The 27,907-nt window shown below is 45.1% G+C and overlaps 3 protein-coding genes across 3 annotated transcripts in view; 2 read left to right on the top strand and 1 right to left on the bottom strand.

The window, feature by feature from the left end:
- The window catches only part of LOC149348949 (lysosomal alpha-mannosidase-like), a 278,443-nt gene that overhangs the window by 43,550 nt on the left and 206,986 nt on the right, over positions 1–27,907 (bottom strand). The window lies entirely within an intron of this gene.
- On the top strand, positions 2,921–10,350 carry LOC149348963 (uncharacterized). Its single transcript, XM_089541052.1, has 4 exons — positions 2,921–3,075; positions 4,148–4,201; positions 5,528–5,651; positions 9,271–10,350. The coding sequence occupies exons 2-4, from the start codon at positions 4,155–4,157 to the stop codon at positions 9,571–9,573; spliced, it is 474 nt and encodes a 157-aa protein (XP_089397178.1). The 5' UTR covers positions 2,921–3,075; positions 4,148–4,154; the 3' UTR covers positions 9,574–10,350.
- Positions 15,267–24,934, top strand: LOC149348962 (uncharacterized). Its single transcript, XM_089541053.1, has 4 exons — positions 15,267–15,431; positions 18,974–19,033; positions 21,390–21,513; positions 23,631–24,934. The coding sequence occupies exons 2-4, from the start codon at positions 18,981–18,983 to the stop codon at positions 23,778–23,780; spliced, it is 327 nt and encodes a 108-aa protein (XP_089397179.1). The 5' UTR covers positions 15,267–15,431; positions 18,974–18,980; the 3' UTR covers positions 23,781–24,934.

The raw sequence follows: 27,907 nt of genomic DNA, 5'->3' as shown, positions 1-27,907 counted from the left end.
TGACCCGATGAGTTGTTTATTTATTTATTTATTTAAAATGCCTTGCAGGGCCTAGAAGGGCATTGAGTAAGGCGGGCAAAATGACGGATTATGTACGATAGGAACAATTAGTTAAATACAACGCGCAATACAAGGCAAAAAGTAAAATCAATTATAATTATACAGGGCAAATCTTAGCTAAAAGACATACATCGCCACGAGCAACAAAAAAAGTAAAGTAGCAAGAATGCATCGCAAGTGCCCAATACAGATCTGAAGAAAAAGCAGTGGCCATAATAAAAATGCGAATTGTTTAAACAGTACAAGAAAACAAAACATATTACATTAACAACGAGGAGACAAAGAACTTTTGGGACAGAACAACCTATAACAAGACACAATGTCATTAAAAAAATGTTTGTCTTGGGATGATTGGTGGTTGTAGATAGATGCGATACTGTCAGGAAGATCATTCCAAGTAACAATGACACTTGGAAGTGCAGACGAACTGAAGGCTTGGATTCTTCCGTATATGCGTTTAATGCTGTACTGATTATGTAGGCGGCGTGGAATGCGTGTAGGCTCCTCGAGGGACAAGGGAAATGGCATGGGGCAAATTGGCAAATTTGTTTTTTGAGGAAAGGAAATGACGCAGTATCTGTCTCACATATATCGGCGGACACCTGAACCGCGCCCTAAGGGAAGGGAGGAAGGTAGGAGTGAAAGAATAAAGAGGTGCCGTAGTGGAGGCCTCCGGAATAATTTCGACCACCTGGCGATCTTAAACGTGCACTGACATGGTGCAGTGAAGATATTTATCAAGTAAGCATAAAAGAGCGATGAAGCGACGAATATCTAATCGTTCGAGAGAGATGTCAAGTTTTATCGTAGTGATGCTTTAATGGGAATTGTACTTTTGTGCGATGAAACAAGCGGCTCTATTTTGTACGGATTCAAGCAAGTTGATTGGGTAGTTTTGATAAGGGGACCACGTAGATGAAGCAAATTCTATTCGAGGACGCATAATGGTTAAGTAAGCGACTTTTCTCACGTTATTATCGTTTGGCATGGTGAGCTTGCTGTTCACGCAAAGCACATATATGAGCCAAGGTTTCGTACAGTGTCACCCTAAACCGATCCTTAACTAGTCAGAAGTAGCATCGGTTTATATGGTCATGTATCCTATAAACCTACGCGTCGCAAGTTGAGTGAGGAATATTCGACTGTTCGAAATCTGCATTCCAAACCGCTTTTCTGTGCACCTACCGAACTATGAACTTATTAGGGCCGGCATGTCTTTGGTGTAGGCAGTTCCGCCATTATATGTAATCGCATTGGCGAACTGCACAGTTAAGAGCAAAATTAAGGCGAACGCTTTATTACTCTGGAACATTGAATGTTGAATTCGTACCAGTGCAAACATACGCGCCTTGTTTTCTGGGCAATATTATCAGGGAAGAATGAGCTTGATAAACATTTTGTAACCATGAATTTAGGTTTCAAACGCCAACTGAGAGTTCTTATTCTAACTGAAGCCGACTGTACACCCCGTTGCTTGAAAGGCATAAAAATGACAAGGGGGGGGGGGGGGGGGGGGGCATTATTAGTAAACACGTTAATTTCCCCACTCACCGCTTTCTTTCCTGTCATTACTCGAAGCGTTTGGTTAGTGAAAGCACGTTTGTCTAAGAGGATGACTAAGATGGGTCGTGCTACAAAAAGTTATTCTTTAATTAATGCTAGCTGCGAAATTCCCGCTTAAGTATGGGGCACCTCACGCGGATTGTTGTCCAAAATTAGAAGACAGAGGACCCGCTGCTCTATGCTGACTCTCGCAACGTTTCCATTTGCTTTGAGCAGTTAATCATAATGCCGAAAGGTAGCGCGACGACTCTTAAGCTTACTAATGTTGGCTCATTATCTCGCCGGGGGTTGACGCATAACGTCTGCCACGATCGAATGATTTTCTAAAGAAGGCATTAGACGTGCATCGCTTTTAAGTGGTGCTCAAAGAATCAAATAGGAACACAGCCGAATACGAATGTTCGGGAAACACTGAATTCGAATATCGAATGAAGTAACAAATATTTCATATTTTTATTGGCGAAAGAAAGAATGTCATGCAGGCAAGGACTTAAAGACGTTTAATCTGCATTGCTCGCGACATGAAACACCTTTTCCAAGTTAGACTGTGAATCAAGCTAAGCTGAGTACCATGCAATCTTTAAAAAAAATTGAAAGATGAGAGCAGCGATAATTTAGAGAGCACCCACGAATGAATTAGCGTTAGTAAGCTGCCTAACTACGCACACTTCAAGCAGTAGAGGTTCTGGTTAACACCGATCCGCAAGTCGTCGAGATAAAATTCGATTGCAACACACATCACGATGCTGATGTAAACACGTCGAGGTTCAGAAAAAAGAAGAGAAGCCAACTTGGGGCGAACTAATCGCATGGTGTTCTAATGTTCGGCAGTGTTCGAAAACAACCAATGTCACATTATCGAATGCGAATCGGACTGCAGGAAACATTCGATCCGTATGAGAACTCTCCAATATTATCAACTCTGTTTAATAAGGAAATCGCCTTAACATTTTTTTTTCCTTCTGCGTCTAATATGCGTTGGCAGGAAACTTACTTCATTATGTGTGGTACTGTTTGTACAAAAGCAATAGACCACTTATTTATATGTGAAGTCTATCGCTTGTCCTTGGCCGTTCAGCCCCATGGATGGGTCCCCGTCCTTGAGGAGCTCCCGCAAGCTGGCGTCGTGTTTCTTGAGTTTCCTTCTCTCAAAGTGACAACAGATTACGTCACAGCAAGACTTAGCCAATGAGGCTGGCGTATTGTACTTGAGTGGCACGTGGTTTTACTTATTTTTCTTTTGAATGAGGAGACGTTCGTGGCGCCAGACTTCTTGAAGTTCCCCATTCAGCGTGATGCGCAAAACAGGCCATCACTCATTTTTTATGTGTTTAGTGCTTTCGAGGAGTCTAGGAAGGAGGTATATAAGTGAAGGCCACTTTCAGTTTTTAATCTTTAGCACCCGCTGAGGATTTCCGACTGGACTGCAGACACTTGGCGGACAACATCCACGTAAGCCTATTCCCAACGTACCGCGCAGTTTGACTGCTTCGTGGTATCCTGCTAGGGCGTGTTAACTAAAACATTTACCGTGTAAGATTACTTGGGAATCTTCCTATTCACTATGAAAACTAAAAAAAAAGAGCATTAAACTTTCATCTGCGCTTTTTAATGACGTTGGTGTCCGATACGGTTGGAGTTCAATAATGAGGACGGGACAGTTCCTTTTGTAATGTTTTTTGTAAAGCGCTATTCACTTTTCGCATGTATACTTTCAGCTTTTACAATGATGTTAGCAGGTGCACTATTAACTTGTGCAGTACTTTATGAGATGGAACAAAGAGTTAAGGGTATAGAAAACAAGGAAGATATTCATCTATCCCGGAACAAGCCAGTAAAGCACAAATCACGCGCAAAAAAGTCGAAGCGCGAATGTTTTGTTGTCACCTCTCTGTATATGTGTCGAGTTTTTATGGCTGTTTTTACTCAGAATTGAATACCTCCTTTTGTTCTCCCGTATTCAAAGCGATGGTATGCTGGTATCGGCGCCCAATCTGGGTAGCAATATGGTGGTTAGTAATACATGACTTATAAATTAATCCCTAAAACGCGAAAAAAATATTTGCTGTGGTTACTCGGCTTAATAGGTTTAGATATGGTTTCTTAACTGCGGAGCTCTGCATTTGGTCTACTTCGAAAGCTATACGTGGAAGGTATGCTTGCCATGTGAACCTAGAAGTAAAGTGTATGTTCTGGTTCAAGCTTGCCATAGTAATGTTCTCTGTTCAAGAGTTTTAAGCTATAGGAGAGATTTTAATTGTCATGTTCAACTACCCCGATAATACCTAGCGTGCATTTATATTATTCCTTGCCAAAATTTTCACTTGCGATTTAAAATAAATTCAAAACAAAAGGCTTTATACTGAGCGTTTGAGGTGTTTAGAAATCCACACGCATAAACGCCACACAGCGGTCGGGCAGTTGCTAGCACCGCTCACCGGCGGCCAAGAGGGGCTTGCACGTTCCAAACAGACAAACAAAAAGAAAAGGTAATTGAAGCGAGTACATTTTTTCATTATTTCAGGACCAACATGAAGATTGCTCTAGCATTTTTCCTCCTTGCAGCGGCCGCTGTCTGGTAAGTTCTGCAATTATTTATTTACATACGAGTTCAGCCTGTTTCGCTGGTAACTGTTGGGAGGGGCGCGTCTTAGGCAGACAGAGACACTCAGTGGCCGCAGTTGTGCAAGCGAGCCTTTTACCAACTACTCCTCCAGACCATGTTTAACATGCTTAATAATAGAGAAGACGAATCGTGATATCCTTCAAGAGAAAAGTATACAACAGCTGTATCTTACCGGTACTCGGCTACGGGGCAGAAACGTGGAGGCTAACAAAGAGGGTTCAGCTTAAGTTAAGGACAACGCAGTTAGCTATGGAAAGAAAAATGATAGGTGTAACGTTAAGAGATCGAAATCGGGCGGAGTGGGTGAGGGAACAAACGCGGGTTAATGACATCTTAGTTGAAATCAAGAGGAAGAAATGGGCTTGGGCAGGGCATGTAATGCGAAGGCAAGATAACCGCTGGTCCTTAAGGGTAACGGAGTGGATTCCAAGAGAAGGCAAGCGTAGCGGGGGGTGGCAGAAAGCTAGGTGGGCGGACGAGATTAAGAAGTTTGCGGGGATACGGTGACCGCAACTGGCAAAGGAGAGGATTAACTGGAGAGACAATGGGATTAATGGGAGAGGCCTTTGCCCTGCAGTGGGAGTAGTCAGGCTGCTGCTGCTGATGATGATGATGACTTGGTTCAATAACCATGGTTGTAGATGAGTTCTCACAGAGACTTCAGGTTGTTAGAGTGCCGCAGAAAATCTTTCAGGGTCTTGTCCAAATGCGAAGCACCGAGGGTTACCAAACAAGAAAAAAAAACGAGAACTGTTGGTCGAACGGAAAGAGACTCCGTGGACTTCTCGGTGCTAAAACCGCTGGGCTGCGGATAAAGTCGTGGAGCTATTAGAGCCGAGCAACTATTTGTAGAAACAAAGCTATCGTTTTCACTCTTACAGCAAGGAGAAAGTCCTAAAATCTGGGAGCTATTTTTCTCTTTCTATTGTTGCAGTGGAATATTGTTAATTCAAGCTCGCTGAATCCTAACTATTGGTTCATTCGATTCGACGCATTGGTTCACTCAGCGTCAAGCGCATTAAAAAAAGGATCCTGTTAATTCAAACTAGCTTCGGTCGCGTTGGAGTTAGAATTACGGCGATGCCGATTGTTTCGTTATTTCCGTCTCTTCTTCAGCCGCACGGACCTGAGCTTTGCACAGTGCGGTGATGTTTAATGTCTATGAGCTTTTTGCTTTACTTTGCACGACTGTTTAAGGCTCTCCACTGAATGGCGACACAGCTAAAGACAACCAGTTCTATAGAAGTGTAATGCTTGCTCTGCGATTTCCACGGGCAGCGTGTACGCGACCTCGGAACCGCACTGCGAGGGTGTGACCTGTGACCCCGAGACCTGTCCCAAGCACGAGTGCCATTGCGGAAGCCACAAGGACGCCTGTGGCTGCTGTGACTACTGCAACAAGGTGCGTAATGAGCGACGCTATGAACCCTAACCCTTCCGCACGGAGACGTGCTCTGGAATGGTACAATGAAATCGAAGCCCCGTGGCAGCGGACGCGTCGTGTCAGGGGGATAGAAGGCAGGGAGGGACAGGGCGAAAAAGTGGTTGGCCAGTTTGCTTTTCCAGGTCCCCTCATACTCGGTATAGTGTCATTGGGCGGATAAAGGTTTGAAGCAACACTTCTGTATAGCCAGTATTAGCGATAAGGGGCGGATAAAGGGATTAGTCGAAACCAGGACAAAGCAGAGGGCTTGGGCAGGGCATGTAATGCGAAGGCAAGGTAGTGGATTCCAAGGGAAGGCAAACGTAGCAGGGGGCGGCAGAAAGTTAGGTGGGCGGATGAGATTAAGAAGTTCGCGGGGATACGGTGGCCGCAACTGGCGAAGGACAGGGTTAGTTGGAGAGACATGGGAGAGGCATTTGCCCTGCAGTGGGCGTAGTCAGGCTGCTGCTGCTGCTGCTGCTGATGATGATGATGATGAGGGCAGATGACATTAATGAGAAGCATAGATGTTAACCAAACTTGGTTGGGTTTGCTTCCCACATACTGGAAAAACAAACAAATATCGTAATAGTCTGTAAAAACCGTAGAGCTCCAACATACCTTGACAAAAAATTTTAATAACGAAAAATTGTGCGATACTGGTTTGGTTTGTGGGGTTTAACGTCCCAAAGCGACCAAGGCTATGAGAGACGCCGTAGTGAAGGGCTCCGGAAATTTCGACCACCTGCGGTTCTTTAACGTGCACTGACATCGCACAGTACACAGGCCTCCAGAATTTCTCCTGCAAAGAAACTTTCAGCCGCCGCGGCCGGGATCGAACCCGCGTCTTTTGGGTCAGCAGCCGAGCACCATAGCCACTGAGCCACCGCGGCGGCCTGTGCGATACTATTATGGAAATGTTGAAGGTAATGGTCAGCAGCAAGTGATTCCATCGATCGCATCGAGCAGTTAAGACTGCCATAGAAAAGCAATGGGACACGCTTTTGATGATAGCAGAAACGTTGATAGCACAAAAATAAAAATAAAATGCAAGACTACCGTCGGGTGGCCTGCGGATATATTGATTGTTATTCTGAAATCTTACATTCGATGAAAAAAAAATTGCGTTCATGAACTGTTTCCCACCAAAAATCTTTTTGTCTACAATTGTTGAGTGTAGTCCTCAAGAACTCCAGCTGAAGGTTCGGAGCTTCCTGCGCCGTCACCACCATAAAAATATTAATCTATGAATATGAAAAGGAAATAGCTTAGAATGACAAAGAGCCAGAACAGGATGAAAGTTAAAAAATTGAGGGGTCACTTCGTTGACCTAAAGCGCGGTGAGGCGAAAGCCTTAGGCGCGGTATTGCTGCTTGTGTGATTGATGTGTTGTTAAGATGTTAAGGCTTGCCTCCAAGAGCGAAATGCGACAGCGTCTTGCAACGCTGCCAGGGAGTCCATAGAACGCCATCGCCCGTTCGGTTCTACGCCTTGCTCCTCGGTAAATTGGTTTTTGAGGACAGGAAATGTATCTGTCTCGCATATCTCGGTGGACACCAGAACCTCGCCGTAACGGGAAGGGAGGAAGTTGGGAGTGAACGAAGACACCGTATTCACTAGACGCGCCTTTGTTCATTCCAAACCATCGAGCTGAAGTGGCGTAGTGGCTAGCATGCTCGTCTCGCTCTCCGGAGACCGGGGTTCGATTCCCGAACTCGACGAACTTCCTACTCGGTTTTATTTATTTATTTGGCCTGACTAGAAAGGTTAATTAGGCTAATTGGGTAATTAAGCAATGAACTAAAATCATTCCCACTTAGAGCATCACTATACGATCCCTTCAATTGGTTGTATGGTTACTAGCCAAACTCATTCCCACTTACTTAGAGCATCACTATACGATCCCTTCAATTGGTTGCATGGTTACTAGCCAAAGTACAATTGGCCCCGTTTGAAATTCGTGCACTGTGACGTCACGACCGTTTCGACCAATTGAAAAGCGTGACATTTCTGCCGACAACTCCTGCTTACAACGATGAAGCATTAAAGGCTTCCGCCTTAAAATATGAAATAATAAAGATAGCCGCGCAATTTTCGAGGTATAGGGCGCTAACGACCACCCTGAATCAAAAAGAACGCCTACAGAAGTCATTCATCCATTAATCAGTTAGGTCGAGGTGCACAGATCTTCATCGCGGGGATAGCAGTAGGCTACAATCCACATCAAAATGCGTACGCAGTGAAGTAGAAGCCACAGCTGGCTCCAGAAAGCTAGGCTTTGGAAAACCAAGCACCAAATTCTCAAAAGTGTTCGCGCTTGAGATATGTGACTTGTCGGCACTATTGCATTGTATGCAGGTCTAACTAGTCTGCAGCCATTACACAGGCGAGCCGGTCATGGAGTGCTTTTACATATGAAATGCTTTGAGAAAATCTATTCGCGAGACGTTTCTTTCATTTTCGTAGCGGCAAGTTGGGACAAGGACCTTAAAATCGAAGAAAAATTAAAAAAATTCGCCGTGTTATGCAATCCCTGCGTTCTTCTAGTATGACGTAGCTAAAACGTATGTTAGATCGAGGATTGAAGAATCTTGTGCCATGCTTCACCTTTCGAAATAATATTGAGCAATAAAATAAACAGCTAAACATTCAAAACAAAACAGCAAGGTTTATCCCATATCAGTAGCTAAGAAGGGATAGGTCTATCGAGGTAAATATGATTGGGAAACTATATTCACTCGGCTAAGGAAAATACATCTAACATGTCTGTATCAAATATTTCATAAAAAACGGTAATTAGCAAGAAGCATAATTACATAGTCCTCCTCATGTCTCTCACCGTCTAGAGATTCATTCTTTCAAAATTTTGGAATGACGTGCCGAAGTAATACGTAAGTGAGTTGTTTTTTCTTGGCATCATCAAGGAATCGACCCTTATAGAAATGGTGTGCAGACAGTCTATAGACGTCCTATAGACTCGACTGCCTTCTACTGATATTTCTTTTTGTCTATTCATAGTCTATAGGCTGTCTATAGACAAAAGTCTACTAAAAGTGCACGGCCATAAATCTATAGACTGTCTATAGCACCGGTATTGCCTATAGATTGTTCTGTACGATTTGTCAATAGAAAGTGTATAAACTGTTTAGACAGAAGTGTATGGACAGTCATAGACTGCCGCCGCGGTGGCTCAGTGGTTATGGTGCTCGGCTGCTGAACCGAAAGACGCGGGTTTGATCCCGGCCGCGGCAGTCGAATTTCGATGGAGGCGAAATTCTAGAGACCCGTGCGATGTCAGTGCACTTTAAAGAACCCCAGGTGGTCGAAATTTCCGGAGCCCTTCCCTATGGCATCTCTCATAGCCTGAGTTGCTTTGGGACGTTCAACCCCATAAACCAAACCAAACCAGTCTATAGACTGTCTAAAAAATTTTTGTATGGGGAATCGCCTGTGAGAAACGCAAGCGTGCAGTGTGAGTCGTTTTTTCAACACTGCAATCTCCCCCTGCTGAAGAACGTTCGCGCTAAGTTGGGTGACCATCCAATGCAGATTATATAAGAGAAAAACACAATTTGTTCCGCACAATTTGTTCCCACAGTGTGCCAACGAGGAATGCCACCCGGACCACAACGACAAGTGTGCTGAAGGGCACCACTGCGTAGTAAAGCCGAATGATGACGAGCACGGACACGCTGCGGGACACTGCGAGCCGGTAGCCGCCGGGCACGACGGAACTCACGGACACGACGAAACCCACGCACACGACGGAGCCCACGGACACGACGAAGCCCACGGACACGCGGCTACGCCCGACTCGGAAACCCCTGTGCACGACACCCACCACACTGAGGAAGGCTCAGATCATGGCCATAGTGGCGGCGACTCGACCCACCATGAGTGACGTCATTGGGACGTCACGCTTAAGCACCAAGCCGAAACGGCACTGCCTCGCTGAGGGTTCTTCTCGGTATTGAGACCTCTATAAATATATTCCCCTTCAAGACAACAAGCATGTTCTGTTGACACTCGCGAGCCATCAACAGTAGATATGTTAATGAGTTTCTGTTGAGTTTATGTTGACCGACAGTGGAACCACACCGAGATTATATTGTCTGTAATCAGGAATTTTTATGAGGGCACTCAACACCGAATTCTTAGCCTGAGCTCAACTAAACATCGATTTTATAGTTTCTGATATAGCGCTGTTGCAGCCACGAAGAGTTTTACAAGGGCTTGATACAGCCGTAGTAAGGTAACAGTTGTACTCCTACATACAGCGTAACTTCCTGCACATAACTAATTTTAGTGGTCGCAATGGCTGGTCAGAGAACACGTAAATCCTAAATTTTGTCCTGCGGTAACCTCTTAAGACGAAGGATAGTCCGATGTAATCGCCGAAGTACCAGCAATGCGCCCAAATGTCCCACTTTCTTAAGGCGCAATGAAGGTTTTGTGCATCTCTGATGTTAGTTATGCGTTGAGATAGGCTGACAGGAATGAACGCCATAGAAGTGAAAAACACTTGCGACAGATGCAAGGATGAAGTTATAACGCGAACACACCAACAAAGTTTTGAAAGGACCGAGACAGAAACATCTCGGCGAACGGTTGTACATTGCAGTGTCGTTTTACTGTGTAGCTAGTCATGGAATAAAGCACCTATGTATACAAACAACAATATGAGTTCGTGCATGTCTGGTCAGAAGAGGTGCATCACCGCAACGTTGGCCGGTTTTGCTTCCTTTGGTTTAGTCTTTTTAGTTTCATAGGGCTTTCCTCTTACCGGGCATGCACGCGTCAGTAGTGCTAGTGACCTGGCCCCGTATGTGTACTTTTTATGCGAAGCATACTACTTTAGCTACCACTTCAGCCCTTCACCGTAGTTATGCGCCTCCAAATCACGTGATACATGACGTCACACCACGTGACACGATGACGTCACGACAGTGGAGAAATGGGGGCCCACCTCGCGCCGTCGCTGTGGTTGTGCGCCTCCAAATCACGTGACACGTGATGCCACACCACGTGACACGATGGCGTCACGGCAGTGCAGAAACGGGGGCCCACCTCGCGCCGTCGCTGTGGTTGTGCGCCTCCAAATCACGTGATACATGACGTCACACCACGTGACTTGATGACGTCACGACAGTGGAGAAGCGGGGGCCCACCTCGCGCCGTCGCTGTGGTTGTGCGCCTCCAAATTACGCGACACGATGATGCTTCGCATTCTCCAGGCGTAACCAAGTTAAGCCTCAGCCATTTTTTTTTCAGGCACTCACGAAAACTGGCCGCTTTCATGTTTGCTACGACCGCCATTGTGTTTATGCCTTTTTTTTTGCATAGACACAATGGCCTTGTTGCCTTGTTGGACAATTAACGTATGCCCCTGATGCGGGAAGAAACCAACCCTACACTCTGAACTCAACTACACCAAATATATACTCAAATATATATGGGAGCAAAAAATTAGGCTCCGATTCGACTTGGCCGAGCCGAGTCAACCGGAGCGAAAGCTGGGGCTCGAAGCTCGCGGTTATACCGTATTGTGCGTTTTTATCGTGAAGACTTTCAAAAATTTTCCCGCCTCAACCGCTCGCTCGTTTGCGGTGAAACTGCGCACAGACCTTGCGCAATATGGTAACTTTTGTATCGTAGCAAGTTTTACAACGGTGCTTACTTAGTTGAGCCGTGCATGATGCGAAATCGTACTTGACTGCGTAGAGATCGTCGAACCAAAACCCGCAGACGCCGTTTTTTCGCTGAAGGGCGGCAGTGGCGCCATCTGTTTTCAGCAGTGAAAAGCGTCACGACAAGGCGCCGAGGTAGCCGAGGTGAGCGTTGCATGAAGCGCGTGCCTACATTGTACGCGTGCCCTTTGAATATGCCGCTTTTTCGGCTAACTGAGCGAAAAAAATAGCAGAACAACTGATTTAACGAGGCTTTACCTTTCAGGTGATATTATTTGCAAAATCGCCGCGGCACTTTGTCGTGACGCTTTTCACTGCTGAAAACAGATGGCGCCACTGCCGCCCTTCAGCGAAAAAACGGCGTCTGCGAGTTTTGGTTAGACGATCTCAACGCAGACAACTACGATTTCGCATCATGCACGGCTCAACTAAGTAAGCACCGTTGTAAAACTTGCTACGATACAAAAGTTACCATATTGCGCAAGCTCTGTGCGCAGTTTCACCGCAAACGATCGAGCGGTTGAGGCGGGAAAATTTTTGAAAGTCTTTACGATAAAAACGCACAATACGGTATACAACTATCGACACTGACGTCACACCCACACTTCATCACGCCACAATCACGTGGTATCATGCGAAGGTCACGTGACTTGTTCCACACCTCCACAACAACAGTAAGGTGAAAGGTCAAGGTCAAAGGGCAAGACCGCACAAGGCAAGGCATAAACGCTTAGCAACACCAGCCACAGGCTCGAACCAGAACCAGAAATAAGCGTATAGCAACACCAGTCATAGCTCTACCAAGGTCATTCAAGGTCGGCGGCTGGTCACGCGTAGTGTGAGTTAGGTATCATAGTGTAGCTTTCGCTACAAAAGGGAGTAATCTGTCCTCTAGCGCACTACCTTTTATAAAAGGGAGTGCGGTGAAGGAAAGGTTACGTCCTTTTCACTCCTTTTCGTTTAGTGTGCAACCTAGAAATAAAGAACAATCACGTACACAGTTCACAAGAACTCCGCATCGCATAGACACCGATATAATTACGGTTTACCCGCCGCGGTGGCTCATTTGTTACGGCGCTCGGCTGCTGACCCGAAAGACGCGGGTTCGAACCCGGCCGCGGCGGCCGAATTTCAATGGAGGCGAAATTGTGCATTCCCGTGTACTGTGCGATGTCAGTGCACGTTAAAGAACCCCAGGTGGTAGAAATTTCAGGAGCCCTTCACTACGGCGTCCCTCATAGCCTGAGTTGTTTTGGGGCGTTAAACCCTAATAAACCAAACTATTATTACTGTTAATAAGAACCCCGCATCGCAATGACATAGTTATTATTTTTTGTTTTTTTTTGCGAAAGTTCGTGCGGGAGCTCTGTGTGATTCACGCGGAAAACGGAGCAATTTAAAAACACTCCATCACTCCTTTGGCAACACACATGCTGCCTGGAAAGAACCGAGGCGTCTGCGGCCAGAGCGAAACTTGGCACGCAACCAGAAACACGAGACTGAATAGAAATGAGCCCAATGGAAGTACCACTTGCTTTGCAAACTAATCTTAGGCGCCCTCGTATGCGCGCAACAGTTGGTTATGTAGAGAGGAGTCACAACAGACGGTTTCAATTAAAATTTGTTTTCCTGCGCCGTTTACATCGTTGCATAGGCCAGTTGTGGCAGCGCCCACTCTTGCAAAAAATTATATGCACCGCACCGTAGCAGTGGTAATAACATTTGTTTTTGTACATGTAATTATGTATTACTATGCAGTCCGAAGATGCTGAAAAAAAAAAAAAACGTTGAGGCAGCTTATGAGTATCGAGCGTTAGCAATATCGAACGAATATTGCGTCATTAGCCATCCGCTATATCCGGTACAAATTTTTCGTTATACCCGGATATCTATTTTTTGATCGAAACGCATGGAGCACAAGAAGGCAAATCGTTGCACCGCACTTCGAATGACCTACGTCAATTAGCTTGGCTGTAATGAGCGTTTGAAGCTTCAACAAGTCACGGTTTGGGGAACCAAAGGTCGTCGCTGCGAATCCCTGTGATAATATACCCTTCGATTCGACTAGTATTCGTATGCTCCGTAACACGCTGGAACGTTTGATACCACGGCAAACATTCTACGCCAGTTAGGTTGTCCACAATCGGTGTACCAATGGTACCGCCCATTGGTCGCACTTGAATGACCTTGTGTTGTATACTAACGCGACCCTGAGTAATGCGAGTATTGGTGCTAACGCTGCTCTAAAATACTAAATGGAAACATACTATTTATGGCGCAGTCGATGCGCCGCGGTCGCTGGTGGCTTTCGACGCCGCGCTGTGTGGCCAATTCTCGGCATTCTCCGACGGGAGCTGATAAGTTTTTTGTCCGAGGAACTCTTTTTCTTGGGTGAATAAGTGTCTCTCCGGCAATGGTCATGCCCATTCATTTCTGTAAACAACGGTCGTCTTCTGTTTTTTCTGCTCTGGTTTTTAGGTCAAACTGGTGCTAAGGTCTCCTTTTCAGTGTCAAATTATTGCTGCAAGGTGAAAAACGTAGCGCAAAGAGACGAGGACACAGAAAGACGGACAACACACGGCGCTAACTTCCAACAATGGTTTATTTCAGAAAGAAAGGTGGTTTTATAACGACATCACGACCAACACGCCGTCAAACCATGAGCTAGCAAAGCGTATCAGCCAGATATGCGAGCTCTTTCGCCATAAATGATATAGAGGGGGTACTAACACAATCATCTTTCAAAAGTGATATCCATTCCGCTTCTATGATTTCTCGTCTCTTTGCGCTACGTTTTTCACCTTGCAGTTATGAACCAACAAGCCCAAGCATATACCCTTCTGAAATTATTGCCTTTTCACTATTCTGTCAATAGGTATTCAATCTTGTTTTACATCGGCCACGAGCAATTTATGTTAGTTTCTTATACCCGTGCCACATGGAGAGATTTAATGCCATTAAGGGCTTACTGCCTTAAGTTTTAATGACATTCGTGTGGTGCCACACGCATAAATTTAATGGCATTAGCCTTACTGGCATTCGCGACCTACTGAGTTCGCCACAACTCATTCGACCGTGCAATGCGTACTCTCGTTCCCATTCCACACGCAGAAAAGCATGTAGCTTTGTTAGTAACAACTTCCTAACCAGTAGGAAATCGTTAATTCCTAACTTTCAGTCAGATGAGACATCTATGCCACATTTTCGATGCGAAGAGCGCCATTTTAACCAACCTTATCGACAGGTACTCTCGACTCGGGTGCTGACATGCGAGTTTATGGCTACTTTTTCAACTTGTAAAGCAGGAACAATCATATTTTCTGGAAATTCGTTTTTATATTACATTTGAACAACATTTCCCATATATTGTGCTCATTAGCAATGTTTATATTCACATGAAACTTTTGACTACCTTGCAAGCGTTATTGTCATCGTCACTTTCGATAATGGGATTAAATGTGGACGTGTAGCACCAACTCCGAAAATAATGGCATTAACAAACTTAAGGCCTTAAGCATTTACTGCCATTTCTTGTGAGCGTGTGGAACGGGTATTAAAGATGTTTATGGTACCTCTTTAATTAGCTCGCCTTACATGCTTAGTGTCATGTGTTCTTGTAAATGTCAATGTATCTAGCAACCTTGGAATGGGTAACTATGTAAATAAGTTTTTTCTAAACATATATATGCAAGAAAAATATTTGTGGCTGCTGAAGCCGCTTCTGCCTCGCTGCAAGCGACTGGTGTTTCCTGCCGCGGCGCCATCTGTTTCTAAATCTGACACCACCTTCGGCGGTATCAACGGCGTCGGGTCAAGTGACCGCTGCTTGTCTTACTTCGGCGTCACCTTGGACGTGGCCTGCTTCGGACGTCTGGAACAACGCCAGCTCACGCGTGCCTGTTTGTATACGAGTTTTCTGGCTGTTGCTGCCAAAGGCCCTTCCGTCCGGCCACTTAGTATAAAAACGTGGTCGTAGCGAAGGAAGCTTGGAATCCTTTGGCGCGCAGCGCTTTGTGTCACTGGGTGACAGATTTGCATCGCATCTACCGCCACGGGGCGCTTATTTTCAGAGGTAAGAAATCTTTGATATCCAGTTTATCCTCGACTTTAAGAAACCCGAAAAGAGCGCTATTTTAAGCTGCTTCTTTAAAACAAACCAGCAATCCATATCACATCTATGCAGATTATCCTCAAACCCGAATTTAGAAACGGCTAAATTAGTTTAGCTTTGGCTTTCATTTCATGCACGTTACACAAATCGCAGAATTCAAAACTGTCACGTTCTAACTTGTTCCTCGAAAAGAAAAAAATAGCATACACTTTTAGAAAAAAAGGTAGTGAAAACGTAGTAACGGCTGCTGTTACAACATTTTTTTAACCCTCACTACCTATGTACTATGCTCCTACGATCTTGTTACTACCTCAGAAGAAAATTAAGTTGTAACAAAGCAGTGATTTCTACTGTTACTACGTTTTTTGGCAGTTACTAAACTTGTATTACCTCATTATAACCCTGGTAGTATTCAGTACTACCGTGATTTGGAAATGGGTAATCGGAATATGCACATATATGTATACTAACATTCCTGGTGACATGGCTACTCAATGTCTGATGCTTTTATATGATGAAAAGGGTTTTCTAAATAGCAACAAATCTAATAAAATTGATAGCACTGTTTTTTTGTTTTCAATACAATATATACGCAGCCCCTATTGTGTTTTATTCTTTAGTTTGATTTCTTAATTGCACTTTTTCACCAATCCCAAGCTACTGTGCCTGACTTGTGCTCATTTTTCCTTTTCGTTTTGCTGCAAGATGCATCCATGTTCAAAGTTTTCTCTTTTGGGGTGTTTTTTCGGATATACGATCTAATTTTTTTTAATAAGTGAAGAGAGTGGTCATTGTCAGCGACATGTGTGCTGTGTTCCAGCCCTTACTACAGCCTCTCAACAGGCTAGAGCAGTTTGCCTAAATAAAATGAATAAATGTTAATAAAAGACAACATGCGAACAAAATTACTCTTTATTCCAGGGGCTCAAAGGAAAGTAAGACTAGACATTTTCAACTAAACAGCAGGTAGTAAATGTTATTGCCTTGCAGTTACTACGTACAGTCACTACCTAGGTAGTCGTATATGTGACGGTTGTTGCTACCCCAAAATGTAGTAACCGCAACTAGCTTTTTTTAGAGTGTACCTTCCAGTAATAGATAAACGTCTTTTCCTAACATATTACCCAAGGCGAAGTGAAGGGGCCAGCTGCCGAAGGCTCGGAAACCATGAAGTGACATCTTTCACTGTCAAAGCTGTCTGTCCCTTGAAACAGAGGTTAAAATTTGAACGGGTGAAGTGCTACCTCGGCAAGGAACCGAAATAATTTTGAATTTTTCCATACAATTCATCGGTGTGCTTCAGTACACCTACTATTTTTCATTGTATTGAGACATGCATAAGTTACACTAATATGTAATTGCCCGACGTAGTAATGCATTTACTATAAATGATCCATTTCTTTACAAATGTTTGTTCCAGTAAGGCCGGCAGCACCAATAAGACATTATAGCGGGTGGGGAGCGTACAAAACTTCATGAAACAACTTCGCAATATTGCGACAAGCCACATCTTGCGGTAAAAAGTTCCAGTCGCTAATGGCACATAAAAAATTGAATGTATAAACAAATTTGTGCGGCAGTTGTACGGCCGAACCTTCAACACATGATATTTCCGAGAAGAAACATAATGCGGTTGCTGAAAAGTAATCTGAGACACTAATTGCTTCTTGATAGTAATAAATGCTTAAGAACATATAGGTCTTAGATTTCTCCTCCGTTATTTTAAAGGATACCAACGGAGATCCCATTCCATATGGTTCGTGCTCCTAGTGCTGAGCTTTTCATATTGCTACTATACGTTCAACTGCATCAATATATACACGTTGAAACGTGTCCCGCACACGGCAGGCCGACTCTAATATAGGCCGCACATACGCCTTACATGAAGTTTGTTTTACTTCCAAGGACACATTTTTTAGGTTACTCTATAATAAGCTGGGGAAAAATGATGCCCAGATATTTCTAACCTGATTCATTTCTGCTAATTTGATTATCCAAGGTATATCTATAAGAAAGCTTGATGAGATTTTTTTTTTTGAAACACAACATTAAAACTAACTTCTGGCTGTTCAGAAACAAAGAATTTTCTCGACAAACTCTTTCATACGGTAGATGTGGTCCTGAAACTCTGGTACCTGTTTCACAAGGGACAATGCAACACACACCACAGTCCCCTGCACACAATAACATTTCACAGGTTATTCCAAGAATGTGATTAAAGAAACAAGCAAAAAAAAGAGGATACGAAAGATGTAACAGAAACCGAACTCGAGTAACTGCTGCTTAATGCTATCTTTTGTTTTCGCAAAGACAAAGCAGTCAGCAATTCTGTAATTCCCTTTTTTCACACGGCCGGTCTGCGTACATGCGCGCCTCTCGCCCTCAAACTTAACTAGTTAAAAACAAACCGGCATATTCTACTGCGCATGCGCACTTTGTGTTAGTGACAGGTGCAAACGACAGGTGGCGGCAGCTGTCAAGCACATTCTTGCCCCTTTGAAGACTCATTTGGCGACTCGTGGGACCGGATCGCACCTGCGGTGCCCACGTTCATTCGTTTTCATCAATATTTCTGTGTAGCCAACGAATTTTAGCGCATTCGCAAGAAAGCCCTATATCTTGCGAAAAAGGCGGATAAGGGGCAAGAAACGACAGCATGTCCGATATTCGGGACTTCTATCCCCAATATTTCGCCTCTGTGCACAATATGGTTAAGAAATTTTTTTAAAGAGTTTGCTGAAATTGGGATAACTGCGATGCCTTTTATCTAGTACGATCGATAAAAATGTCTCGCGCAAGAGTTGGATAGGGTCATTTAGGTATGGCGTATTTTTGTATCACTGCTTTGGTATACGGCGGTCTAGATGGCGCTGAACTGCTGATGACATTTGGTGGTGGTCGCGAAAGGGCGCAGATCATTTTAGAAGTGCTAGCGGAGTTAAAAGAAGCCCGTCTACAATTCATGCTTCTAGCTACGATCAAAAGGGTAGCGCTTTCAGCAGTCAATACTGCTGCCTCTTCAATTGCTGTGAAGCCAAAACTGTACTGTAGTCGCCGCCAGTGCATTGCAGTTAATATCGAGTGTGACTGTACAGCACGGTCCACTGTTAAAGGGAACATGCGATCGCCTGACTTCCGCGGTTCGCGGAGCACTGCCGCCGAGAACTTGTGGGAATGGTCGGCACCAGACCCATGCGCAGTAAACATGGCGGCTGGTTTCTCCACGCATGCACCTCATGCCTTCCATTCTCGTCGCATCTAAGCAGCAGGGCTTCGAGAAGCGCGGATGCCACGCGATCGCGTGTTCCCTTTAAGAGTGAACCGTACTATACATACAAAAACGATGCATTGACATGACATTCGACACCCTGGATCAGAAAACTTTTTCTGGTACCGCTAGTTCCTAGTTATGTGTCATATTAAAGTTTCAATAACTGCAAGCATTGCATTTGTTTGCTTGAATTTTGGGTGCGAATAGGGAAAAGAGAAATTCTTCCTTTCAGGTACAAGATGAAGGCTGCTCTGATGTCTCTCTTGTTCATTGCGGTGGTGGTCGTTTTCAGGTAAGGGCGAAGGGGGACATCCACGGAACGAACGAGAACGGTACAAAGCAGCGCAGGTAATTGGCCCAATATTTGAAACGCATTGGCAAAGGCCAATCTTACACAGGACCAGAGTGCAACCATCCGTTTGCAATAATGGTAAATTGGTAAATCAGTATTTGAGGAAAGGACATGGCGCAGTATCTGTCTCACATATTTTGGTGGACACCTGAACCGCGCCGAAAGGGAAGGGAGGAAGGTGGGAGTGAAAGAAGAAAGAGAGGAAGAGGTGCCGTAGTGGCAGGCTTTCAACACTTTCTTTTTTTTACACATGTTAAAACGGAAATAGAAAACTGACAAAAACAAACGCAACATAATTGGCAGCGAGATCTTTTGATCACTTTGCACGTTCGTCTCGTTAAGTACAGTTCCGGTCTTTCCTTTCCTTAGCCTCTATACTTTTCTTTCTTTATTTATTTATTCAAGGTACCTACAGCCCCTTGAGAGGCATTATTGTAGGGGGAGGGGGGGGGGGTAAGTACATTAACAGTAAAATTCAATACAGCACAAGAGAACAAAACAAAGTAAAGTTACAGAAAAAAGTTAACAACTTCCAAAAAGATAAAGGCATTCTAATTGCATCCGAGACGCAGAACCAACACTGATAACAGCATAATCAGAATATTGCATGGTCAATTGCGGCCTGGAAATTCCCGCTCTCAAACACTTCATTAGACAGCAGGTTCCAGTCACTTATTGTGTTGGAAAAAAAATGAATATTTAAATGTATTAATCCGGCAGTTATACCCTCTAAATTTCATGGTATTGTCCCTTCTACTCGAAACGTAGTGAGGTTGCCGTAAATAGAGGCTTTTATTAATTCCTGTTTTATTATTGTAAATGTCGCACAAAAACTTTATTCTGCCTTCTCTTTCTCGCGTCATTCTTTGTTATTTCGTTCAATCCCACCTCTCTTTCTTGATTCTTATAATTTCTCGCTATTTTCCATTTATTTCAGCCCGTCATTCTGTTAGAAAGAAATGTGTAGTGTATCAGAGCGCCAAATAACAGAAGCCTGCACCGTGAAGCGATAAAAAAAAAAATCGGGGTAGCTTTTCAGCCCAACCTGAAGGGTATGACGAGATAGCGTTAACGGATTCCTTCAGCGGCCTGAGGTTCCCTGTCCATGCCACTTCACAGACAGAGACAATGTTTTTTAAGGCGTAATTACGCCTTACTAGCTTCATTGAGCGAAACCGCGTGTGTGTGTGCGTGAGAATGTGCGCGCGCGTGAGTGTGTGTGTGAGTGTAAGAGTGTGCATGTGTGTGTGCGTGTGTGTGTGAGTGTGCGTGTGAATGCACGCACGTGTGTGTGTGTGAGTGTGCATGTGTAAGTGTGCGTGTGTGTGTGTGTGTATGCGTGTGTGTAAGAGTGTGTGAGCGTTCATTTATGTGGCATGTGTGTGTGTGTGCGTCTTTGTGAGAGTATGTGTGTGTTTATGTGTGTGTGTGTGTGTTAACACTCGATGGTACGCGTAAAAGACTGCGTCCTCATGAGACCTGGCAGGTGGCCTTTAAATTAATGATTGATCGCACGAGTTTGCTCGGGTCAACGAATGACACATGCTCCACCGATGGCATCACCTGCCATCGCAGAGCAGTTGCGCATGCCTTAACCGCTGCACCACTGCGCCAGGAGGGGTATGAGTACTACCAGGGATCTATGAATATGAAGTAAAGAAAGACCAGTTGTGCATACATGGACATTAACCTATTAGCTATCGCGTCACACCCTTAATGATGAGCGCGGGCCATGGTAGGGCAGCGACTGCCTTCACGAAGTTAGGGAGCAGATCAGAAGAGGTGCGGCTTTTCTTTGCTTGCTTGCTTTTCTTTCTTCAGAGGCACTACGTGGTGGTAGAGGAATGACGTCACAATCCTGAAGTCCAACGAGGAATGGGGTAGAGACGTCACAGCCCTTTCCAACCAATGGGAAATTATCGCCCCACAAGCACTAGAGTTGGCGCCGAACAGAAGTGCAATGCTATCGCGGTAGAAACGGGGCTCCAAATTAAAGAGCGGCAGAAAAGAAGAAACGGGCCTTACATACAAGGCGCTGACTGCCAACCTGTTTCTTTTTCTGCGCCCCGGTATCTATTTAGTCATTTTTTTTTGTCTAAGCAATGTGTCGAATAAGCTGTAATACAGTGTAAAATGAAGCTGTGAGAAGCGAACCTATCTTCATTTCTTCAGAAATGGACAGTCCACGATGGTTGCCAACGCACGCTAAAAAATCGCGGCACCCGAGTCTTCCGTGTACGTGTCCCTGCCGCTTGATACCGGGGGAGGTAAAAATAGCATTACATCTCCATTCCAGCGCCTCTGCCACTCAGATTCCAGACTGCAGTCGGGTGACATGTAACAAGGATGATTGCTCCAAAAGAGAGTGCGCATGCGGAGCTCACAAGGACTTTTGCAACTGCTGTGACATCTGCGACAAGGTGAGTCGCGCGGATTCCGAACATGTGTGCCGGACTGCATCAAGACTACCATCCAGGCTTCCGCGTGATTTAGAAACAGTTTATCATCAGCTCCGTCTTAATGTCGCATTTACGAACAGTCTACGATACCCTTTAAAGAAAGCAGACCGTTCTTATTGTGGCAACTGCGGCTGAATTGAGACTGCCCTTCATATTCACTTCTAATGTCCAGCGTACGCCAACGAACATTGCGCACTATGAACAATGCACGCAGTCCGTCACCCAAGTGCCACTCACAGTGGACTCTATATCAGGTCCTTTAGGCTGCTACAGACAGCAGCGACGTGCAATGATATATTTTCTTGTTTGCATATTTAGATGTTATTGGTGTTTTAGACAAACTCTAAATTGCCCGAACACTTGATCACCCCGCTGTACATGTTCCGAACTTGACTTCGGTCTCATCCAAAGAAGTCATCATGCAGTGAACCTTTTCAATGACCGCACTCTTTTCTACCCCCTTACTTACAAATTGACTCCATTGTCCCCTCCCGTACGCAGCGCAGCATGTCAGCGAATATTCACGCTGGCTAAAATCTTCATTTTTCATTAAAGAAATCTCTCTCTCTCCCTGGTCTTCACCACAACCCATTCAACGCTCTTTAATCTTGCTAGTTCGGTAGCGATGATTAAAAATCCGACCACGACCAATCCGCCTTTTTCGCGAGATGTGGCGTCTTTTGGAAAACCAGTAGAAAGCAAACGCATGTGGGCGACACTGGCGCGGTCCCGTTCCACAAGGCGCGAACTGCACCTGCGCCTGCGAAGTGGCCCGTGTGTGCTTGACAGCTCCCGCCATCTGTCGCACGCGCCTGCCACTAACATGAATTGCGCATGCGCATTGAAAGCCGGTGGCTTGTTTTCAACCAGTGGAGCTCGAGGATGTGAGGCACGCATGCGAAGAGGAGCCATGCGAAGAAGGCGGATTGCGAGTATTCGGAAGTTAGCAGTCGATGGCTTAGTGTGTGAGCTCGACCGACAGTTAGCAGTCAGCCCTCCAACCCTTCTTTCCCTCTTTAAACTGTGTTTGAGAGTCTATAGTCTATAAATTCTATTCGTAAAAGTCCACGGATAGTCTATAGATGGCCTAGAAAAATTTTTGTAAGGGCGCGAAAAAGTGCGCTGTTTTGTCAGGCATCCATTTGCCTTTTGGACTACGCCCTAGGCAACTGTTCCATTCAGTTGTCTGAATAAATACTTTGACATTTACTTGACTAGACTACCACACGGGCAATAGTTTTATTAAGGCGAAAGCCTTTAATGGCTCATACTGTCGTCCGTTAGCAAAGGGTGTCACCACCTTTGGCAGCGTTTAACTCGTGTTAACTCGGGAAACAAAAAAGATAAGAGAAAACGAATGGCTTCTTCAGATAGAGGACAAAAAAATCAAGCGAGAAGCTAAGCTTTATGACTGTAGATTAATTAGTTAATCAACTATAGCCAAAAATGTGAAAATTGCGTTGAAATAGCGCGGACGTCGATATAACCACGGGGGCGGTGTGACGTCACATCCACCGGAAGTCGTCATGGCATAGTGAAAATTGTCTCAGAATGGGCGGGAAAACGCCGGATTTGTGCCAAAGTAGATGGGAAAATGTGTAATTAAGCGTAATTAACACTTATGATCCCCGGAAGATGTATAATTTGGGTAGCGATGTAGGCACGGGGACGGTGTGACGTCCCATCCACCGGAAGTCGTCACGGCATAATGTTCTCGGCTTTCGCCTCTCAACAGTTTAGTTGCCAAAGTGCCCTCGCAATCTTTTTGTTCGTGGTCATTTCGTGTCCGTGCAGCCGGATGTGACCGGCGGGAGGAGCGCGAGAAGCCCCACGCGTGTTGCATCTTTCTGTGCGATATCATCATCAAATGGTAGCTAGCGCTGACAATCCGCAGTGCCAGTTGCGTAATCTCCATTCAATTCCCGGGCACCAGTGTTCCGCTGCGAGAGTCATGGTCAACTCTCCGCTGTGGATACTTCTTACGTGGCTACTGACGTGTCTGACATGGTCACGTGACCTCAAGGAATTTTCGCATTGCTTTCTTTCCTCCATCCCCGCTTTGCATACCTCTCGTGCAGTGCCCTGGCGAGGAGTGCAACTCGTACTTCTTCGACGTGTGCAGCAGCGGCCACGAGTGTGTGCTAGACGACCCAAACACCCACTTCGAGACCGGTGGAATCGCGCACTGCAAGCCCAAGTCTGCAACGGAGGAGGCGCACAATTCTTAAGACAGTGCTGCCTTGTTCATCAAACATCCCAACGCGTGCTGTGCCCACTGATATCTGCCTGAAGAGGTGCAGCGCGTTTCGGCGTACGCCTTTAAGGAAGAGAGAAACTGTTGTACAAATAAAGTAGGAAACGATTTGTAAAGCGTCGCTAATAATTGGAATATTATTTGGCTCCTCTCAATACGTCCTGCGAATCAACAAGAAACGTTTTTACTTTTTATGCTCGTATTTCCTTGTAGTAACATAATATTCGCATTCATGACTGATATTGTGACTGACTATCACTTAACCCCAATGGGGTTAACAAATATGGAATGCGAATTTTTAGCATCTTCTTTCGGGTGTGAGTAATAACTGTGCTTGGCGCATCTGTTGATTGTTTTCTGACATCTGCTGCTGGGAGATTGTAGCTTTTGGAGGTTTTTGGAGCGCAGCTCTCAAGCACCCGCTCGTGGGTTGAGCCGCGTCTTCGCCGTCGGTGTAACCGAGCCAGACCATAAATAAGCAAACATACATTGCCGTGACTGGGATTCAAACTGATTAGCTTCGCTGGCCACTGCGTGAGAGCACTATGCTATCGCCACAGCCGATCCCGCCTCGTGTTAAACTGCAACACAATCTCGCGCGGTGCATTGCACATGGTCGTCTTTTCAACTAATACTGCTATCAGACTAACATGCACATTCTCGAGAGGTGTGCATTGCACATCGTCGACTTCACCAACTAATACAACTAGTGAACTATTCTTGTCGCCAGACGTGCGGACGACCCAGCAAATCAAAACAATGAGCCTACAGGGACTGAGAGCACTAGGCTAACGCCGCAGCTGATCACCCCTCGTGTTAAACTGCAACACAGACTCGCGCTGTGCAGTGCACATAGTATTTTTCTACTAAAACTGCTATCGAGCTATATACACATTCTCACACGCTGTGCACTGCACATCGTCGTCTACTTCAACTAATACTGCTATCGAACTAATATCGTCACCAGGTGTGTCGGCGACCCAGCAAACGAAAACAATAAGTCTACAGAGCCTGAGACACTGCACAGCCTCGCTCAAATTTCGTGTTATGGAGAATCGTATTAGTCCTCAGAATTTTTCTGTTTGTTTTCTGTTGCAATGCTTCCTCTTAATACGTGTGCCTTCGGGAATAAAGTTTCAGCTGCGAGTAAGCACTTGCCTTCGCCGTTCCTTGTCTGTCTTTTGCATTCATACGCTGTTATCTACCATGAACTGGGTACCTGATCAATGCACCCAACACAGGTAATTGCCCCAATATTGGTAACGTATTGGCAAATGCCGGTCGTATACAAAGGACCAGAGTGAAACCATTAATTAATTAATTAATATTGAGCCGATTACCTGTGCTGCGTTTTTGCCTCCTTGCGAAACTGGGATCACAGCTTTCAGGTAATGTAGAACAACTCAGATGGCCACAGAAATGCGAAAAAAAATCGACACGGCACAGATCAACTTTTTTTTTTATTCCTTCGGCCGTCTGTGTCACGCTGTCTTACTCTGAAACTGGGATCTTTGTTCAGAAAAAAAAATAAAGGAAAAAAGATCATTGATCTCCTAAGTAAGACATTTTCTGGCACCCCACAATAGCGTACCTTATCTAGGCCACCACTTATCATTTTTCTTTCGTGAGAAATCTATATTACAGTTTTGAAGTAAACTAGTGCTACCCAGACTACTAGGGAGAGACGAAAAAAATGACACCAGAGAGATTGACGTTCTTTTTCCGCATGTAGTAGCCTGTGTTGAACTACGTATAAGTCTAAATAATCAGCGAAGGTCCAAGTTTTACCAGATCATAGGTTGACGCCGAATACAAGTCAATTTAAACGGGTTCCATCACACCGTGTGCTTTCTATAGCTGTTGTAACTATGCGTAGCTGCCGCTATTCGTTGGCCTAATCTTGAATGATCAGACTTGATCCAGTCGTTGAAACTTAACTCGGTGAATTTATTTACATGTTAAATACAAAGAATCAATAGCAAGCAACTGCACATCTCAAGGAACGCTCGAGCAGTCAGCGAAGCTAGCTGCTCGTCGTTCGGCGTCCGGAGTACAACTGGCCCTCCCCACGCTGTCCAAAGCCCCTTCCAACCGCGGCACCTTTGGGGGGGCATCGGCGCCCGCGCTCACACAAAGAGCTTCCGCTTTGGGTGAGCCGGCACGGCTCCTAACTGATTACTTCGGAAGACCAGAACGCGAGCCTCCAAACGCCCCCCCAGGCGCTCCCCGGCTCAGAAGGACATGTGGCGGAAAACGACAAGTGGGAGAGGGCACACAAAAAAAGAACACTAATGGGCGGTAGGGTGACCCCGTCCTTGACCGTCGCGCCGGAAGGTCGCAACAATAGCGAAGCCAGCAGCTGAAAGGAAAGCCGAGTTGGATTCTAGGTTGTTTTTAGGTTCTCTCTGTTCCACGTGCAATAGATGATGTAGGGATTGAAGGGGAAACACACTGCTAAAGCCGGTTTCAATTTTTTAGTAGCTATTCTCCATTTATGTCTTTTTAAGTTGATAGATGACCCAGTTTAGCATGTTCTCGTCTGACCACACGTGCATGACACTCCATGTGTCACATCAGACCGGCAAAGATAGAATTCGCTTGTGTATATGCAGTTATGTATTATTATTCCTTCTGGAAGTGCACACAAGTAAGGTAAATTGCAATATGTACTCCAAAACCGGTTTATAGATCCTAGGTTTCCACTTTTGGTTGACAAAAAATGTGCTCGTTGCGACAGCAGTGTACCAGTGGAGCTTGGCGAAAATGTCGGCGTCACGTCGTCTGTCGAAGCCTCGTCATTTCAAGAGTGGTATGAGGACTCCAAGGGTGCTATGAATGCTAATTAGAGAATGATAAATTACGCTTATACGGGCATTAACCAATCCGTCTATCGCGTCATACCCTTAAGGCGGAGCTTAATGTCCCATCCAATTTTTTTTTCTAGATTGTCTGCACCCAGTACACAAAATTACGCTGGGGAATATGGTGTTATATTGGATGATATTGAAAATTAAAGCGCCTGTACGTATTCCGCGAAGGCCAATATTGTGATTCTTATAAACGTTTAGCCCGCGGACTAGACCGCTGCACTCAACGCGACATACAGGGTATATACAGGGTTCACCCAAGACCTCATACAAGTTAAAAAAAAAAGTTTTTTTTTGAGTTAGAAGAGAGCTTTTTTCGCCATAGCAAGAGGTGTAGTACATGAGAAACACGATCAGACGTGCTAACAGCAGGTTGGTTTACTAAAACTGAATAGTTAACATTTTATTAACACTGTTAAGCTCCTTAAGTATTGATGTACGAGGTCTGTTAGAAAAGTATCCGACTTTATATTTTTTTTGCGAACACCTGATGAATATGGAACAAGCGCGCTTGCATCACGTGACCTTGAACCTTCGTGCGCATGTACGAATATTTTCCGGCCTGTCGATAGCGTCAGTCGCTAGGACGCAGCATTTGAGTGAGGCGGTGCGCAGTGCTCTCGTCGGTTTTTTATTGCAAGGAAAATGGCGGAGTGACAGGAGCAGCGCTACTGCATCAAATTTTGCCATAAACTGGGCGACAGCCAAGTGGAAACCATTCGGAATATTCAGACGGCTTTCGGTGACGATGCTATGAGCAGCACACAGATTAAGCAGTGGTACAATTGATTTAAAGATGGCCGCACATCGGTGGAGAGCGAGCCACGCTCCAATCGGCCATCAACATGCCGAAATGACCAGGTCATTGCCGAACTGAACGCTGTGGTGATGCGGGACTGTCGCGTGACTATCCGAGAAATTGAGGAAGAGGTGGACATGAGCAATTTTGCCGCACATTCCATTATCACCGAAGATTTGGCCATGGAGAGAGTTGCGGCGAAATTTGTGCCGAAGCTGCTCACGGTGGAGCAAAAGCAGCTTCGTGTTGAAGTCTCACAGGACATGCTGGATTCCTCAAACAGTGACCCCGACTTCATCAACATCATAATAACTGGTGACGAGTCTTGGGTGTACAGGTACGACCCGGAAACCAGATCCCCGTCGTCACAGTGGAAGCATTCCACGTCACCAAGACTTCAAAAGCTCAAGACCAGGTATCTGTGCACGGACCAAG

This window comes from Amblyomma mixtum, chromosome 4, assembly GCF_055824585.1.
Source record: "Amblyomma mixtum isolate Tamu chromosome 4, ASM5582458v1, whole genome shotgun sequence".
Classification (NCBI taxonomy): domain Eukaryota; kingdom Metazoa; phylum Arthropoda; class Arachnida; order Ixodida; family Ixodidae; genus Amblyomma; species Amblyomma mixtum.
The sequence above is the reverse complement of the archived record's forward strand: the minus strand, read 5'-3'. Positions and strand labels throughout refer to the sequence as shown.